This window comes from Nicotiana tabacum, chromosome 13 (assembly GCF_000715075.1).
Source record: "Nicotiana tabacum cultivar K326 chromosome 13, ASM71507v2, whole genome shotgun sequence".
Taxonomy (NCBI): Eukaryota; Viridiplantae; Streptophyta; class Magnoliopsida; order Solanales; family Solanaceae; genus Nicotiana; species Nicotiana tabacum.
Genome location: NC_134092.1, coordinates 92347797 through 92366432, shown reverse-complemented (window position 1 = coordinate 92366432; position 18636 = coordinate 92347797). Strand labels below are relative to the sequence as shown.

Here is an 18636-nt window from a genome sequence, read left to right as displayed (position 1 = left end):
ACCATAGGTAATATTTATCCATAACGGAGTACCGAAAGGATAAGCTTTTTCACGAGGCTTATTTCCAATGGAGTACTAAATAGATAAACATATTTACGGCGGAGTCTCATATGAATAAGTTTCTCCCGGAATTTTATTTACAATGGAGTACTAAATGAACATCGATAATATAATATATTTATAACAATTTTTCTTTATGCTTTTTGGTTTTTAGTTTTCAAATTTAAAAGTTTTTGAAAAGATAAATTAGGTAAGTAAAGTTTGAAGAGTAACTGCAATTGGTTGTTGAAATGGTGGGCTCCGGGAAGGCAATAAGAGATGAGTATTATTATTATATACATATCAAATCACATGTCACACGTAGTGATTTAATATTTGTACACACAGTCTACACCCAACCTTGTTATTCCATTCAAGAAAATCATTTTGTTGATTCTTAGAAAGTGTTCACACCAAAGTGAGAGAGATGCATCTATGGCCATCAATGAGATTAAGGGACTCATTCAAATTGGGTTACTTGAAGAATCTAGAGTGGAATCTTCACAGAATGGACAGTCAGAAGAAACGTAACAAGTCCCAGAACTGTGCCAATAATGATCAGAAGCTTCTGGATGATGAACCAAGCAGTTCTAATACCAGCGGTGGAGGAGGAGGGAAATTGGTTGTCATTTGTAGGGACTTACTCATGATCCTTTCTTGTTGCTACTGCTGTTTCTGCTGTGGAGGTACTTCTTGCTTCTGGGTTTTCTGCAATTATAATTTAGTTTGGGGTTTGTGCTTTCTTTTAGTTTAAAATTGAATCTTTGGCTCACAAATAGGGTTGAAACTGTCTTCCATTGACTTTTTCTATTTCACCGTATTCACTTCCCAAGTTGAGTTTGCTTCTCTATTAGGGATTCAGTTCAGAGCTAAATAGAGATGCTTTTTTAACATTACTCATTGTTGAGTTCATAGTCCAGTAGCCCCCCTACCTGTGAAGGTCAACCCATGAGAAAGCAAAAGATGTGATTTGAGAAGTTACTGGATATACTGGTAAACTAAATCAGGTACTAAATTGGCTCATCGATTGAGCTTATATATTAGACCAACAACAATTAAACAGATAAAAAGCAAAAAATAGATTTAAGGGGTAAAACTTTTTTTTTTTTTTTTTTTTTGAGAAGGAACTTACTAAGGGAATTTGTGTGATGAAATGGCAAGAGGTCATTCCCACATCACTCCTCTCTGCCTTATTTCCGCAGTGTATAAATCAATATTCACGTAATCAGAAAATCAGTATTAATTGCTCATATTTTATAGTAATATGCGTTTTCTTTAAGTTATGATCAGTTAACTATGCATAGTGCCTTTAAAGTTGCAAAAGCTGCAGCTTTTTCATGACAACTGATAATTCTTGATATGAAAAGCTGCAGTTGGATCCTGTTGTCTGATCTTTCAACAGCATGTTGAAGTAGATAACTACCACCATACACTGTCTAACAAAGGTCACAGGTCTCATATTTTATAAGCTCATTTCTCATTGAGCTGAAACTATGTAGAGCTACAATAGTAAGTTCTTTCCAGGAAAACCAAAGTTCTTAATACACGTTGAGCAAGGACTATATTTTTGAAACATAATGAAAGAGTACACTGCAAATTGTCAAATTAGAGTAAATAAATATTACAAGAATGGACATTTTTTACGAAGGCACAAAGTCATATTACTTTTTGCTAGAACCTATAGCACACACCTTAGCAGACAACAATGACCTTAGGGTTTGTTTCCTCTTCTTGTGGAGCTCCAGCAATGATCATGCTGTTAAGGTGATAGGGTTTGTATTCCAACTTTATATTTTCAGATACTTTAATATGGTGTGAATGTGATTCTTGGTTGTGCTCTATAATGGAGCACTTGCTGGTTGACTTGAGATCGTGAGTGATATAGTGTGAGGCAGGAACTAATTGATAGATTTGCACTTGTTTTGGTGACACTGATAATTGATGATGTAAGGAATCTGAGAATCGTGCATAGCATAGCAAGTTCACTTTTTAAAAAAGAGAGGTGTTTGAAGGTGGAAGATCTGCAGATATGAGGTTACGGGTCTAGTTCTATTGGTCATTTGTATTTTCATGGGTAGTAGACCTTCACATCTGGGATTTTTAAGGTGGTGCTGGAAAGTTTACGGGGGTAGCTCTAGCTGATGTCCAATGATGACCAGAGTGTGCCAGGTCTGACAAGAACATCACTAGTTTTTGTAGTAGGCTTTTGGGTGGTTCATGTGATAAGGGAGTGGTGTGGACCACATGCGAGCTGTACAAGTGGGTCAAATTAGGTCCAGGAAGAATATGCAAAGAGTGAAATGTGGTAATGAGATGTTTAGAACGGTGGAGAGTGGAGGAGATGGCAGGATTAGTGGGTATCCAACATTAGAGGGAGTTGTCAATGATACTGAGGCATTGAGTGTCTTCTCTGGGCTTTTCTTGAGAATTTTTCTCTTTTACCGTACAATCACGCTTGCTAAGAGTAATTACTTGTGTTTTAAGTTTTAGCAGCAAAGCAATCTTGAACATTATTGAAGTGTACAAACATAAGTCTGTTTGTGTGTTTTCCAAATATTTGGAGAACATAGCAATATTGTCCATAAATTTTAGTGACAATCCAAGTTCACTGTATGCAGTATAAAGAAAGCATACTTGTTTCTTGTTTTGTTAATATATTTTCTCTTCTATTATGTGTCATGCTTTCTGTTTGGTGCTTGACTTTAAGGATTTACCCTCTTTTGCAATCTTAATAGTGGCACTGGGCTGGGGGTGGGGGTTTGTGTTCTCTTCTTTCTGGTTTGTCTATTATCTTCTACCAGAATGTATTTGGAAATTGGAAACAGATAGATGTGTTACTATTAGTTAAAAATATTAATGTAAAGGCACCTCAATTTCGTGATGTAGGCTATGTCTGATAAATTTTCCAATTCAATTCTAACAATGTAATGGGCTATTACGATATCATGTCCTGAAACAGCTGAAGATGAATCCTAAGCCTTTGCATTTTACCTTTGTACCATTTACGCTTTTCAGAGTTTCTACTAGCGATTGTACCTCTCTAGCCGTTGGCTGATAGAGATAATTTCCTCTTAATTGGATGGAATCCCTGCTTTTAGCTTTTATTATACTAGCATCTGGTGCTAGAAAACCTAATTATCTTGTTCAAGAATCAAGATATACAATTTTATCAGAGGGAGTGTCTGGTTTCCCGAACTTATAAAGAACGATGGCAGGCAGGCAGGCTATTATGAAATTTTCTGAACGTTTACTTTATTCTGTAAACGTTCATAACTATTACTCGATTTATATGAGCTAAGATGTATCCTGAATTGTAATCAGTTATTGTTTTCTGCCTATTATAATTTATAGTAGTAATTCTTTGTTTTTGTTTGTGTCTATCTTAAAAAAACAACTATTTACCATTTGCAGATTAATGTTATGTTGTTTGCATTTGTGAACTGTGATTATATTTCTACTCGACAAGCCTTTAGTTATCTGATAATTGCGTCTCTCTTACAGCCTGTGTTGCTGATGAAGAAGACTAAAGACACGACAGCTATTGGAAGAAAGAGAATCCATTATGGAATTAAATGTAAAGAAAAGTTTGGAGTTTAATGAAAAAGGACAACTGCAATTTAAGCTTCGCAACTGTTCTGAGCTATGGGCTAAGTTAATTACTATTGTTTATCCTCTATTTATAATTATATTAGACTAATCCTTTAGAACCATAGATTAGGGAATGATTTAAGTTACATCTTTACTGGCAGATCTCAATAACTGGCACCTATTTTGCCATCTTTACAAGCTATCTTTTGACATTAATTAAATATTCTTGAGGGGTTCAAAGTGAAATATGTATCGTCATTAAATATCTTGCAAATGTACCAAAAAATAATGAAAAAATATTTTTCGAATTCAGTTAAACATTTCCGAGGGGCTCAAAAGGGAAAGCGGATCAAATTGAAAGAAAATTGAACGAAGAAAAAAGGAGTTACTTGCTTATCTTGAATGATACTCCTATTTCTAATGTAGTAACTTTGAAAAAGGTCCAGTTGTGAAGCTTTTAGCAAATTTATGGAGCTTTTGGCATTGGTAAATATTCGGGATTTTTTTCTAAAGATACAAAAATAGGACACTTGTTATCTGCTTTAACGGGAGAATTGGATCTTTAAGAAGTGGCAACATTTTTTTAATAAAATATATACAATTCGGTAAAAATATACTAATATATATAACCTATCCTGGGTTATTTCAATTAGGCCAAATAATCAATTAATAGCATGTATGAGATTGCCAGATATCAAACAATGGGGTAACTTTTTTTTTTTTAAAGAAGGTAAGGAGTTTTGCACATTTGTACTCAGATATTGTGCAAAAAGGGTTCCGCATCATGGACAGAATAGGATTAAAAAGCTAGTCTAAGAGAGATGGATTTGGGTAGATAACTGAAATATAGGAACTTTGACAGGAAAGTCAATGAAATTAGTGGATACCTTAAAAAGAAGGAGAGTTGATACGTGTGCCTTCAATAAATTAAGTGGACATGGCAAAAGGCTAGAAAGATAGGTAACACATGTTATAAATTATAGTACTGTGGGATAGATAAAAATATGAACAGAGTGAGAATTATTATTATATAATGACTTAAAGATAAGGTTGTAGAGATAAAATAGATTGGAGATATTATTGGAGCAAGGTTTGACATTTCCACGATTAAGTAATATTTCATTCTGATTGTTCCTCCAAGTCTCTTGCTCCTATTAAGCTCAGTCTTAGTAGAAGTGGGTAGCGGCACTGGGTGTATTAAGGAAGGAGACAATCCATGTTATAAGTTCTTATGCTCCATAAATAGGATTAGATGCAAAAGCTAAAGTTAAGTGTTGGGAGGATATGAATTCTTTGGTTCAAGAAATTCTAGGATATCAACAAATCTTTATAGGGGGAGATCTAAATGGTCATGGAGGTAAAGATAGCAATGGTTTTAAATAAGTACATGGAGCTTATAGTTATTATGATAATAACGAAGGAAAGGCAGTGATTTCATTCCTTCTTATACTGTATTTATGGGTCAAACCAACCCGAATGGGAAAAAGAGGGATCTTAGAATTGATTTAGCTTATGATTTAGTGGTTTCATTCCTTCTTACTGTACTTCTGGGTCAAACCAACCTGAATGGGAAGAAGAGGGATCTTAGAATTGATTTAGCTTATGATTTAGTGGTAGCTAACACATATTTTAAAAAAAGATTCTCACCTAATAGCTTATAAGAGTAAGGGTAACCATGGTCAAATAGATTTATCCTTTACAAGAAATGAGATAGAAGCATACAAGATAAGGTTATTCCCGGAGAATTGATAACCACCCAATACAGGTTAGTAGTCTTGAATGTAAAGCTAAAGAGTAGTGTAAGATATGGCCTAAATTTGTCCATAGCAAACTTGGAGCCAAATTATTCAAACTTGGAGCCAAAGAATTCTAGCTTGGAGCCAAAGAAAAAAAAGTATTTTCTTTTATTCTTTTTTCTTTGCTTGGGGACCAAGAACTTTGCCCTATAAATATATGTCATCTTACTTCATTTGAATCATTCCATATTTTGATTAGAAATTCACTTTGAGTATTCTTGTAATAGAGAGTTTTATTATATTCTATACAGTTAGTGCTGGGAAACACTTTTAAGTGAACTTCTTCTTTGTGAGTGATTGTTGCGAGGTTTTTTTTGGGGGATATATTTTGGGATAATTAGAGTTCATCTCTAATTTTGTACTCTCTTTTGTGTGCCGGTTGTTATAGTGAAATTATTTTTCTCCGCTTGTGGACGTAGGTCACCTTGACCGAACCACATTAAATTTGTGCCTCTTTTATATGCTTTAATTATCATTATTATCAACTCGCATTGTCTTTGTTATTGTCATTATAACGTTGTTTGGCTACATTTAGCACTACCTCGGTTCCGGATCCTAACAAGTAGATTGGAAAAGAAGATGAATTGCAAACTACTGTAATGATCCGGACGGTTGTTTTGAGTGTATTAGCCCCGACCCCCTATTTACTGCTTTTCCCGTATCTGTTTCTGCTTATGTAACTTGCCGGGAGGTCTAGTTTTTGTTTTCGGAGTGCTTTGGGATACTTAGTCCCTAAAGCGGAAGTTTAAGTCTTAGAATTTTTTACTGTAGTCGTAATTGTGTGAAAACGACTCCGGAATGGAGTTACGTCGATTCCGGTAGCTCTGTTTGGGTGATTTTGGACTTAGGAGCATGTACGGGCTGCGAATTTGAGGTCTGTAGCTAATTTAGGCTTAAAATGGCGAAAGTCAATTTTTTGGAAAGTTTGACCGGGGGGTTGACTTTTTGATATTGGGGTCGGATTCCGATTTCGGAAGTTGGAGTAGGTCCGTAATGTTGGATATGACTTGTGTGCAAAATTTGAGGTCAATCGGACGTGGTTTGATAGGTTTTAGCGTCGTTTGTGGAATTTGAAAGTTTAAAAGTTCTTTAGGCTTGAATCCGGGTGTAATCTGTGTTTTGATGTTATTTTGGGTGATTTGAAGGTTCGACTAAGTTCGCATTGGGTTATATGACTAGTTGGTACGTTTGGTTGAGGTACTGGGGGCCTCGGGTTGATTTCGGTTGGTTAACGGACTTGATTTTTGAGTTGATGAAACAACTGAAGTGATGTTGCTACTGGTGTGACCACACTTGCGGAGTGGGCACCGCAGGTGCGAGCCCGCAGAAGCAGGGAAGGAACCGCAGAAGCGGCCAAAGATGAGTTGAGCAGAGGTCGCAGGTGCGAAGATTTTCCCGCACCTGCGATGGTCGCAAAAGCGGGCAGCTGGGCGCAGGTGCGATGGGCTTCCGCACCTACGATAGGCGCAGATGTGGTCTTGTAGCCGCAGTAGCGGAATCTAGGATTTCAAGTGGAATCCGAACCTGTGATGAATTTTTCGCAGGTGCGGCGTCGCATATGCGACAGTGGGTCTGTAGATGCGAAAAATGTGGGCAGAAGGTTTAAAAGCAAGGGTTCGCGATTTTAGTCTTATTTCACTATTTGAGACTCAGACTTAGGCGATTTTGGAGAAGATTTTCGAGGGAATTATTGAGGTAAGCTTCTTGTACTCATTTTTTAATCATAAATCTTGATTCTCCACTGATTTTCTTACCTAATTATCGAGATTTTGAAGTGAAATTTGGGGGTTTAGGGCTTGAGAATTGGAGAGTGGATTTTGGCGATTTGGACGACCAAATGATGTCAGATTTTGATGAATTTAGTATGGTTAGACTCGTGAGTGAATGAGCTTTCGGATTTTGTGACTTTTATCGGATTTCGAGGCATGGGCCCGGGGGCCGGGTTGAGCCTATTTTGGATTTTGGCTTATAATTTCGTATTTTTCTTGTGAAATTGATTCTTTTAGCCTATATTAATTATATTGTACTACTTGTGATTAGATTTGGGGCGTTTGGAGATTGATTCGAGGGGCAAAGGAATTGCGGAGTAGGATTTTGCACGGTTTAAGGTAAGTAACAGTTTTAAATATGGTCCTGAGGGTATGAAACCCCGGATTATTGGATTATGTGAGTATTTTGGAGGTGACACACATGCTAGGTGACAGGCGTGTGGGCGTGCACCGTAGGAATTGGGACTTGGTCCATTCCGTGAAACTGTAAAGTTGAAATAACTTATTACTAGCTATATGCTCTCCCTGTGTTATAGAAATTTGACTGCAAATCATGCTTAGGCTCTGTGATGGTATTGTTGGGACCCGCGGAGGTCGCGTACTTGTTGAATTACTTGCTAATTGTTGTCTTGTACTCAGTCATGGTTTTTCTTGCGTATCATATCTCAACCTCTTCTTGATTCTTGTTAATATACTATGTTATCTTTGTTTGGGTCGATCTTTGTGATTTCCGAGAGCCCGAGAGACTAGAGAGGTTGATGACTGAGTGAGGCCAAGGGCCTGTTTGTGAGGTATTGATACTATGGCACGTAAGTTGTCCGTGCAACGCGTGAGTTGTCCGTGCGATTTCACATATTGATACTATAGCACGTGAGTTGTCCGTGCAACATGTGAGTTGTCCGTGCGGATATAGCACTTGGACTGAAAGGAGCCCATCCGGAGTCTGCACACCCCCAGTGAGCGCAGGTACCTATTGAGTGTGAGTACTGAGGGCTGAGAGCCGAGTGATTTGAGCTGTTATGACTAGTTGAGTGACTGTTGCCCTGAGAGGCTGTACTTGCCTTTTCATTTGTTGGTGCACTTAGTTGCTATCTGTCATTGTTGTGAAATTCCTGAAAGATCATATATCCTATATCTGGATTACCTGAACTTTAACTGTATAAAACTGATTGGACTTAAACTGCCGGATGTGAAAGCATGTCTATTCTTTGCTGGAATTATTGAAAATGAACTGTAATTGTATAGCTCGTCACTGCTTCTCAGTTCCTTATTTATTTCTGTTACTTGCTGAGTTGGTTATATTCATGCTACACCCTGTACTTCATGTGCAGATCCAGGTGTGTTTGATCACGGAGGTCGTTGAGTTCGTGCGCGATCGAGTACCGGAGACTACGAGGTAGCTGCCGGCGTCCGCAGACCTTGTCTCTCCTTCTATATTTTCTTTCTTTCCTGTATTGATACTTAGACACTATTTTTATTAAACTGGATATCTAGATGCTCATGACTTAGTGACACTCCGATGTTTTGGGCTATTTTTACGCATTTTATTTTGAATTCAACTCCGGTTCTTTTGTAAAAATATTTCTGGTATAAAAAAGCTTTGAATTATCCTTTTTATAAAATATTGAAGTATTTTGAAAGGTCGACTTGTCTAGTACCATCGATAGACGCCCGATTTTGTTGTCAAAGTTTCCCATTGAATTCCACTAAAGATTTTAAGATCCTACACTGATTGTTTTAATTTGATGCGATATGTATCATAATAACAGGGAACAATTCGTATTTAAGGACGGCAGCATATTAAGTTGAGCTTGCTTTAATTTTGTATGGTGTTAGTCCAACACGTGATAGTATGTTAGGGTGAGAGGGAGTGAAAAATGGAAAAAATTAGAGCCTAAAATCTTGCTATGTTAAGTAATTAAGTACAAATATCCCTAATAATAATAATAATTAGGATTCCAATTTTGCATAACTAGATAAAATTCTCTAGATATTCCCTTATGAGTCTTGGCGATTTTTGAAATAATGATGGCCAATTAACCCTGCAATCTCACTTAAATCTTTTTAGCCGAAAATTGTTTTATCAATTAGCCTATTGACGATTAGATGTACAATAATACATAATGTGTTTGTGAGGGGCAGTTGAGCTGCTTGGGAGGAAAAACTTAACCAGAACAAGGTGTATGATACCAAATTTAATATTTTACCATGATTTTGCCATAAATATTAATTAATAATAATTACACGATTATATATATCATAATGGAATTTTCAGATAGACTATTCATACTCATACATTAAACATTATAATGCAATGTACTATTTTCATATATTTAGTGAAAAGCAAGCATCTAATTTTCATAACATTTAATGTATCAAGTGAGTTTTATTTTCTTTATAAAGGTTTTCAGTGATTTTCCTTTGAAGTAACGAAAAGAATGAAGCATCCAGTTGCAGAGGCAAACGAAGTGAGCCCATTCGGGTCATTAAGCCCTGACGAGTTCTATTATCGCCACTCAGTGAGTCACGGCTCCGAGTTCATCACCAATTCTCGAGGTCTCAAACTCTTCACTCAGTGGTGGACCCCACTCCCTCCCTCTAACCCCATCGGCGTCGTCTGCGTCGTTCACGGATTCACCGGCGAGTCCAGCTGGTTCGTTCAACTCACCGCCGTTCACTTCGCCAAGCACGGTTTCTCCGTCTGCGCAATCGATCATCAGGGCCATGGCTTCTCCGATGGCCTCGTGGCTCATATACCCGACATTAACCCCGTTGTCGATGACTGCATCGCCTTCTTCGATTCTTTCCGTCGGCGCCACGCGCCGCCGTATCTCCCGTCGTTTCTCTACGCTGAATCTCTCGGCGGCGCAATTGCTCTTCTCATCACTCTCCGGCAGGGAAATTCTGCTCTTAATAAGCCTTTTGACGGCGTCGTTTTGAACGGGGCCATGTGCGGTATCAGCGCTAAGTTCAAACCGCCGTGGCCTTTGGAGCATCTTCTGGACATTGCAGCATTTCTCATTCCCACATGGCGCGTTGTTCCCACTCGCGGCTCTATTCCTGAAGTCTCATTCAAGGTAAGGGAGTTGAATTATATTCTATTTTTATTCACTTTTTTAAAACTGTTTTTTTTTTTAATTGGTGAATCACGAAGATGGAGTGGAAGAGGAAACTGGCAGTGGCAAGCCCTAGGAGGCCATTGGGGAGACCACGAGCGGCGACGGCGCGTGAACTGGTGAGAGTATGCGGGGATCTGCAGAGGAGATTCGAAGAAGTGAAGGTGCCGTTTCTGATCATACACGGCGGCGGGGACGTCGTCTGCGATCTGGCTTGCGTCGAGGACCTTTACCGGCGAGCGTCTAGTGAAGACAAAACTCTGAATGTTTACCCGGGAATGTGGCACCAGTTGGTAGGCGAACCGGAGGAGAATGTGGAACAAGTGTTCAGCGATGTTTTGGAGTGGCTGACAACCAGAGCAGAGCGTGCCGCCGAGAAGAAAGCGGCAGAGGACGGCGGCGCGTAGAAAAAGTGGTGAAGAGCTTGTGACTGGAAGGTAGTTGGAGGTTTGTAGTTGAGGAGTAGTTGGATTATTATTGGTCATATAGTACTGAATTTAAGGGTGGTCAAGGAATCAAGGATATTATTGCACGGGGTAATAGGTCCAAAAAACTGTACGAGCTGGGGACAATATACTATATTTCTTTTTTGAGTATTTGATTAAATAAAAATAATAAGATGAAATACAAGTCCTATAAGATATCAGGGGCCCTTATCCAGGGCCTAGGGTTCCATGAGGTACGTGAACTCAGGCTCCCCGTCTTAAAGTAATATTATTTTTTTTTTTAAATATTTAAATATATATGTGTGCACTTATACTCAAAGTATTATATAATGTGATGGTTATTGAGTGTACCTCTCTAAGTGAGATTGTGAGTTCAAATCTTATGTCAATCTTGTTATTTTTTTCTTTTTTCTAAAAGTAAACGATCACGGGAGAGGGGAGATGGGCGTGTATGGTGTTATTTTTTGCGTATTAATTAACTATTTTTTCTTTTTATTTCTTTTTTTTTTGATTTATTCTTTCAAAATTGTCGTACATTAAAATTCCTATTCTTCTTTTGCCACCGTAAAATCTTATATGATTAAATAAAATGTGTATATTAAAACTAGTAGCAATGTATGATGTAACATATAGTCAATGGGTTCAACTGATCTCAATATTTTCAACATGAAAAATAGATATAGATGTAAGAAAATTACTATTTTAAAAAAAAATTGAACTTATAATTCCAAAAGTGTAATGGGTACGCAATCGTAAGAATTAAAGGTTGAACCCATAAAATTTATATTCTGGATTCACCTCTTCTTAATAGTGCACCCGCCCTGCCAAAATCATGGATCCGCTTCTGTAATATATACTGAGTATGTAGTATCTCTCTTTATATCGAATAGTTTAATTGATAGAGTGGAAAAAACATGTTTACCTTCAAATAAAATCAAATGTAGCTAATTGAACGTGATTTCTCCTTTTAAAATAATCTCGGATATAATTAACTTTTACAATTAGAAAAACTTTTTCAGCTTTGACTAATGAATGAATACAGGACACATGTCTTTTATAAAATGAATGAGTATCAGACACGTGTCTTTTATATATACATTTATCACATAATTATAGTTAAGTGGTATAGTTAAGTGGTATATACTCTATTTAACTTTTAATTGGTATAGCTAAATTACTTAATTTGGTGTAAACAGTGTTTATCCGAATAACTTATGTGATTGAGTTTAATCAAAATAATGCTTCTAGCGCATCCATGGGAATTACTTGGGCGTTTTGACAGTTTAGAACAAGTCACATGAAACCATGCAACTTTCTTGCAGATCTTTAGGATTATGTCTTTAAGAGATTATGGAAATTTCAATGTTTTTTAACACTTCTTTTCTCTGTTTATTCACATTCAAGGAAAAAGAAGAAGTATTTAATTTCTCCATTTACTTTGGAAATTAAGAAATGGACAACCTGTTTGGTGAAATAGATTGTAGATCAAAGTCAGATGGAATAGTGATGGGAATTCTAAGATCTGCCATGGACAAAGCACATGAAAAGGTCCAATCTGAAGCTGGATCCATTGAGTTTCTTCACGAGAGATCAAAGTTCTATGAATTAGCAGTGATCCTTGTAGAATCAGGTCTAAGCATTGTTCAAGAAGAAACTGATATTCTTGAAAGCAACCGCGAAAAGGTCATCTCAGACTTAACAGAAATGAGGCATTGGCTCTTGGGAAGGATTAAGGTAATGAAACTCTTAATCACTGAGAAAGATAGAGAATTAACAGAGAGGACTGAAAATGAGTTAAAGCTCAGACAGATTTTGGAATCCAAAGAAAGAGAACTTGTTTTTATTCGCGAGAAACTTGAGCTTCAGAGAACAAAGAGTGAAGGGTCCCAAGATTTGCGATTAGTGCTAAAGAATGGAGCTAAAGAAGGTGAAACTAGTGACTCGAAATCTGATTCAGAGCTTCTAAATGAGGGAAGTTGTCAAAATGACTTGTATGGACGTTACCATATTCCTGAAATAAAGCCAATGACTGATCATTCATTAAGGCCTGAAAAGAACAATGTGATTCAACAGATGAGTTCTGATATAGACATTTTAAAAGAAACCTTGGATTTTGCATTTGGGAGAAGGGATAATGGTGAGATGGTTCCTTTAGAGAAGCAATGGAGGTGTACCATTGAGAAAGATACATTATCTGTCTTGATAAAAGGATTCATAAATGATATCCAACAAAGATTTGAATCAGAGTTGAGGAAGAGGGGTGATCAAATTCCACTTGAATTTTCAAATGAGAACTTATCAGAATCTATCTGTGAGATAACAGCGTTGCGCCATGAACTAGAGACCTTCTATCGTAGACATGAGGAGGAAAGGAAAACAATGAACAAGAAAGATATCTTAGGCCAAAAGTTGCCCAAGGTTCGTCGAACGTGTAGTGAGCCTTTGCCAAAAGTTGCTCATCAACTGCCTGATCAGGAGGACCAAGAGGCTGGTGGAAGTAATTACGTTGCTAAGATTAAGAATCATGAGTCAATTAAAAAGAAGCAGTTCGAAGATCGAAATTGTAAATCCATCTTACACAAGAAAGACATGGAACTTGATATCTTGGACAGAATGATAAAAGATGTCATCACAAGATTGGATGCTATAATAAGCTCCCTGAACGTTAAGTCAGTCGCTAAAAAACATGTGAAAGAGGAAGAAAACTTTCGTAAGGAAAATTTATCCAATTCTTTCATTGGAGATAAAGTGGAAAGTAGTGATTGTGCTTGTGAAATTTTGAGAGATGAGGTGAAATTACTAAATGAAGAGGTGGATAATTTAAATTTGCAGATATCAATCTTGGAAGAGATTCATTTGATCCTTTATGAAGGTTTGTTGAAAGACCAGAATGTTGCTTATTTTGAGTCAATTAAAAACACTAAAAGTACTATTACTTTCTTGCTAAACCAATTTGATGCAAAAGATGAAAATGCAGAAACATTTATTAAGGGCTTAAAAGATGGCAACATCTTACCAGAGACTATAGGGAGCACATTGAAAGAGGATGTCTACATGGTATTCTTCTTTGAAATGGTTAAGGAATGGAAGGAGGAAAAAGATGATTTTTATATGGAAATTCAAATAAGAGAAGATATATACAAGTTTATCATGGTTGAGGCTGTGAAAGATGTACATACCAAAATTTCAGAATATTTGAATCCTGCTTATAAGAAGGTGGAAATTGATGGAACTGAGGAAAGCCTGATTCAAAAGCTTGATTCTTTGTTAAAATGTCTCGAGTCAGAGGAAGATCTAATGGCGAAAGCAAGTTCTGAGATAGAAGAACACAATGTGCGTCATGAACAAGAAATCTTGGAATGTGAAGAGGTTGAGGAGCGCGAGACTATTGAATGGCTGTTGAATGATGATGAGTGCACTTTCACTTGTGTGAACGAAAAACTAGAGATCGCGATGAGACAATTGTCTACAAGCAAAGAATTGTTGTTTGATTTGGAACAAAGTCTTGGAATTTCACCTGATTTGTTAGCAAAAAGTACTGATGATTGCCTACACACAAACAGAAGTGTTGTGTCTCAAACTGAAGAACCAAAAGAGCTCAATATTGGTGAAGTAGAGGATGATAAAATGTCAGTTATTAATCCATCTGATGTTTTGGTCTTAGCACAGCTAGCAGATTTTGATCAAGTGATTCAAAAATTTGAGGTCAATGTAGTTCACAATCTAGACGCTAAATCGTCGAGGTATTCAGTTTTTATCATTTTTTTTTCTTAAGCCTCAGTTCATTTGGTATTTCAGATAAAGAACAACCTCATATATAATAGGGACTAATGGGAATGTTACATTACATATTTTCCAGGGTAGAGGAACTGAAACACCAATTCCACAACTTAATTGTTAAACCAGTTGCTTTAATAAAGAAAAGGAAACTGCTTTACAAGAAGGCTTTCTTAGCAAGATGTCAGAATCTAAAATTGGCTGAAACTGAGGTACATTATATTGAATTTCATTGAAAAATTAATTAGCATGCTTAAGCATCTTGCTATATTTTTTAGCCTTTTTCTTTTTCCTGTTACTATAAGATTCGTGCATTTAAGAGTTTCGAGTTAGGTTTCTTTATTGTTTCCCCTTTCATCCACACGAAAACGAAAAAAAAAATATTTTTTGGAAAAGATGGTGAAGGATCGGAGTGAAAATTGAAACTTATACAACTCAATTTTATCTGTGTACAATATTTGAGATTCTGATTAGATTTTTTTCTCTCCTTCGCATTATTTATTTATTTATTACTATGTAATATTTGTTGAAGGACAATTTTATTTATTGCTAAAATAAGAAACATGGAGTAAGATATTTAGCATTTAATATTAGATTATTTATTGATAAGATTGGTGTTTTTAAAGGTGGATTTGCTGGGGGATCAGGTAGAAGCACTTTTGCATCTGCTTGAGAAAATATACGTGATACTGGACCAAAATTCAACTGTTTTATCTTGCCATTTTCAGGTCAGCAATTACCAAACATAACATGGTTATATTATTTTTAGTACGAATTTGTGATTTATGAGTTAAGGCTCTTTTTCTTCTTCTTCCTTCAAAATTTATTAGATGTATTTCATATTTATATTCCTTGTTTTGAATTTTATCTATTTCCTTACTTTTTATTTTTTTTCAATTATGCAGGTGTTTGACATCTTAAAACTCATCAAAGACAAGTTGGGAGATGCAGTTGCTTGTGTATCTACTTCTTAGTATATAAAATCCAATATTTAATTTTTGTATAACATGCTCATTTGCTTATATGAACGTAGAATCTTCTTTCTTTTGTGAACTACCAGCAGTCCAGCACATAAGAATTATGCAAGTCATCATTAGAAGCGGGTTTACGACCATTTAATAACCACATTGTATCATATTGTGTTTATATTTACATATCATATGTGTTAGGCTTGGAGCTTGTTTGGCCAAGTTTTGGGAGGTCAAAAGTACCTTTTTTTCTAAAAAGTACTTAAAAAATTTTTGTTTGGTCAAGACAGAGAAGTACTTTTGGCCTGCAGTAGAAGTTCTTTCAAGAAGCAACAACAACACAATATAATCCCACTAGTGGAGTCTGGGGAGTTTCCGATAGACCCTCGACTCCCTCCCTCCAAAAACTCTCAGCCTTGCTCTTGGGGTGACTCGAACTCACAACCTCTTGGTTGGAAGTGGAGGGTGTTCACCACTAGAGCAGAACTCACAACTTCTTCCGAGAAGTAGAAGTAGAAAATTAATTTATTCAAGACAAAACTATCCTCACCATAAATTCATATTTTCCAAATTATCCCTTATTAATTTAAGCTTTTACTTTTCTTTTTTTGTTTCTAGTTTCTACCATTCTTTTAAAATTAGAGATATCATATATTTGAATATATTGTAACTTCCCATATTCTTTTTTGACTTTTCTTGTTTTTTGATTTTTTCTTTGTGTAATGTCTTGTAACTTTCCAAATTATCTTCTTCTATTTTTATATTAAAGTAAATTATCTATATCCTTTTTGGATTATCAGTTCTCTTCCTACAAATAATCATTTATAATTTCTTATGTTATAGTGCTATTAATTCCCGAATCTTTAAAACAATTATCAAATCTAATTTGTGAAATTGCATACAAATTGGTAATAGATTTACAATTGCATCGCATAATCTATATATTTTTAACATAAGAAGAAAAAGTCTCCACATTAAACTAAGTGACAGTCTCACAATAGGTCACCTGGCAATTTAGGACAAAGTTAGTTAGGTTAGGTAATAATTAATTTTTTTTTAAATTTAATTTTTTTTTAAAAAAAAATATGCATTATGTGTTGTTAATAATTAGTTACTCTTTTTGAATTTGAATTTAAACATAATTAACTATTTTTTTACGAAAACAATAAATTTTCATATATTTAAATTTATTTATATTTTACGTTCAATGCCATCTTTCAAGTTTGACACTCAGAATCATCTTGTTACAATTAAAATAGCTATACATAATTTCATCCGACGATATTCTTCTACCAATAAGGAATTCAACTGTTATGCTAATGAAGATATTACTGCAGAGATTGAGGAAGGAGATGGGTCATCTGGTATTCCTTTAGAAATGCAAGGCAAGTCTTCTACTAATATGGAGGCGTTGTGTGATACAACGAGATGAAATTGTTGAGAAATATTATCATGTGTGAGTGACTTTGCTTATTATTTCATGGTGGATTGTCAATATATAGTAATTTATGGAATGGACTTCTAATTTATACTGAATGATGAAAATAAGTAATTATACTAGATAATATTATATGCTTTGGTATAACTATATATGTTATATTGATTTAAATCTTTAATATGTATGTTTAATTTATATTTTATATTTTATATTTTAATTAAATAAATTAAAAAATAATAAAAGTCTCTTACGATAAATATTTAAGTTTATTTTTCTCTTTTAAATAATTATAAGACCTTGGTACTATCCTTTTGGTAATTTGACACTCAAAAACGCTTTTTAGAAAGATTGGCCAAACACAATTTGTTTACCAAATATTGTAAAAAGCACTTCTTAAATGAATTGGCCAAACACAAACTATTTTTTTTCAAAAGTATTTTTGACAAAAACACTTCTGAAAAAAGTACTTTTCAAAAATAAGCAGTTTTTGGTAGCTTGGCCAAACGGGCTCTTAATCTCTTTGAGTGCATAAATATTAAAATACTCACCATACATACTCATTCGTTCATCATCTAGAAATTTACATATTTCGTATTTGAACATTAAGTAAAAACTTTTCTAAGTCAAAATATTTATGATAAAAACTTTTCAAATTTTATGAAAAATTTTGTAGTTATATTTCATTTAAATAAACTGGTGTTATATGAAATGAAACTGTAATAACTCGAATTTGTTTTCTATATACTTATTAAATTGTGAGACTAGAAATTTAATTTATTTTGTAGCTATTGAAAAAGTACTAAGCTAGTAGAAAATAATTTATTATAATTTATAAGATAATGCACTAAATAAATACTTAGACCTCATTTGTTTTTTTTAAGATTAAGACGTCTGAATCTGAATACACATCTGAATATCAAGATGTGTATTAAGATTAAGACATTTGAATCTGAATACACATCAGAATATTAAGATATGTATTAAGATCTGAATACTAAATAATTAAGACTATTTGATTTTTAACATCTAAATATATATAATTTATCTTTATTTGAAAATTAATAAACATAAAATTCAAATGAAATACTTTTTAATCTAATATTCTATCAATAAAATATATAATTTTAAAAAATATAATAGTTGCTGGTGGTGATGGCTAACGGTAGTACTTGTGAATGCCGACAAGAGACGGTGGTTGGTGATAGTTTTGGTTGATGTTGGTGGTTAGGGTAGTAGCTAGTGGTGATTGGTAGTGGTGGTGGTGGGTGGTGATAGTTTATAATGGCGGGTGGTGGTGGCAGTTGTGATTGAGGAAGGTGGTGAATGTAGTTTATAATGATGGGCAGTGCCGACTATGGTTGTTGATGATGACGGGGCGGTTAGTTGTGATAGTTGAGGGTGAATGAGTGTTGGATGTTGTTGTGAATGATGGTGGTGGGAGTGGTGGTGGTGGGTGTCATGGTGGTAGTTGATAATGATAGGCGGTGGCAGTAAGTCTCTGTTATAGATCTTAATCATACAGACTTATTTAGACTCATTAAGTGGTTGTGAAGTAAGAAAAACAAACACACTTAATGATTAAGATCTGAATAATTAAGATTCAGACTATAAAAATAAACGTACTTAATGTCCGAGATCTGAATGATTAAGATTCAGACCTCCATTAAGTGCAAATAAATGAGTCCTTAGTGTGCCTAAT

General features: G+C 35.3%; 2 protein-coding genes across 4 annotated transcripts; both read left to right on the top strand.

Annotated features, from left to right (window-relative positions):
• Positions 1-9504: 9504 nt before the first annotated feature.
• On the top strand, positions 9505-11115 carry LOC107801530 (caffeoylshikimate esterase-like). Its single transcript, XM_016624877.2, has 2 exons — positions 9505-10269; positions 10347-11115. The coding sequence occupies exons 1-2, from the start codon at positions 9631-9633 to the stop codon at positions 10713-10715; spliced, it is 1008 nt and encodes a 335-aa protein (XP_016480363.1). The 5' UTR covers positions 9505-9630; the 3' UTR covers positions 10716-11115.
• Positions 10852-15721, top strand: LOC107801529 (WPP domain-associated protein-like). 3 transcript variants are annotated; one of them, XM_016624876.2, is made up of 5 exons: positions 10852-10987; positions 12232-14497; positions 14614-14743; positions 15158-15259; positions 15437-15721. In XM_016624876.2, exons 2-5 carry the CDS (start codon positions 12261-12263, stop codon positions 15503-15505), a joined length of 2538 nt encoding a protein of 845 aa, XP_016480362.1. In that variant the 5' UTR covers positions 10852-10987; positions 12232-12260; the 3' UTR covers positions 15506-15721. The 3 variants fall into 3 exon arrangements, 2 of the variants coding, with proteins under 2 accessions (XP_016480362.1, XP_016480361.1); XM_016624875.2 differs by having other exon boundaries at positions 10856-10987; positions 12159-14497; XR_012698075.1 differs by lacking the exon at positions 14614-14743 and having other exon boundaries at positions 10856-10987; positions 12159-14497.
• Positions 15722-18636: the final 2915 nt, after the last annotated feature.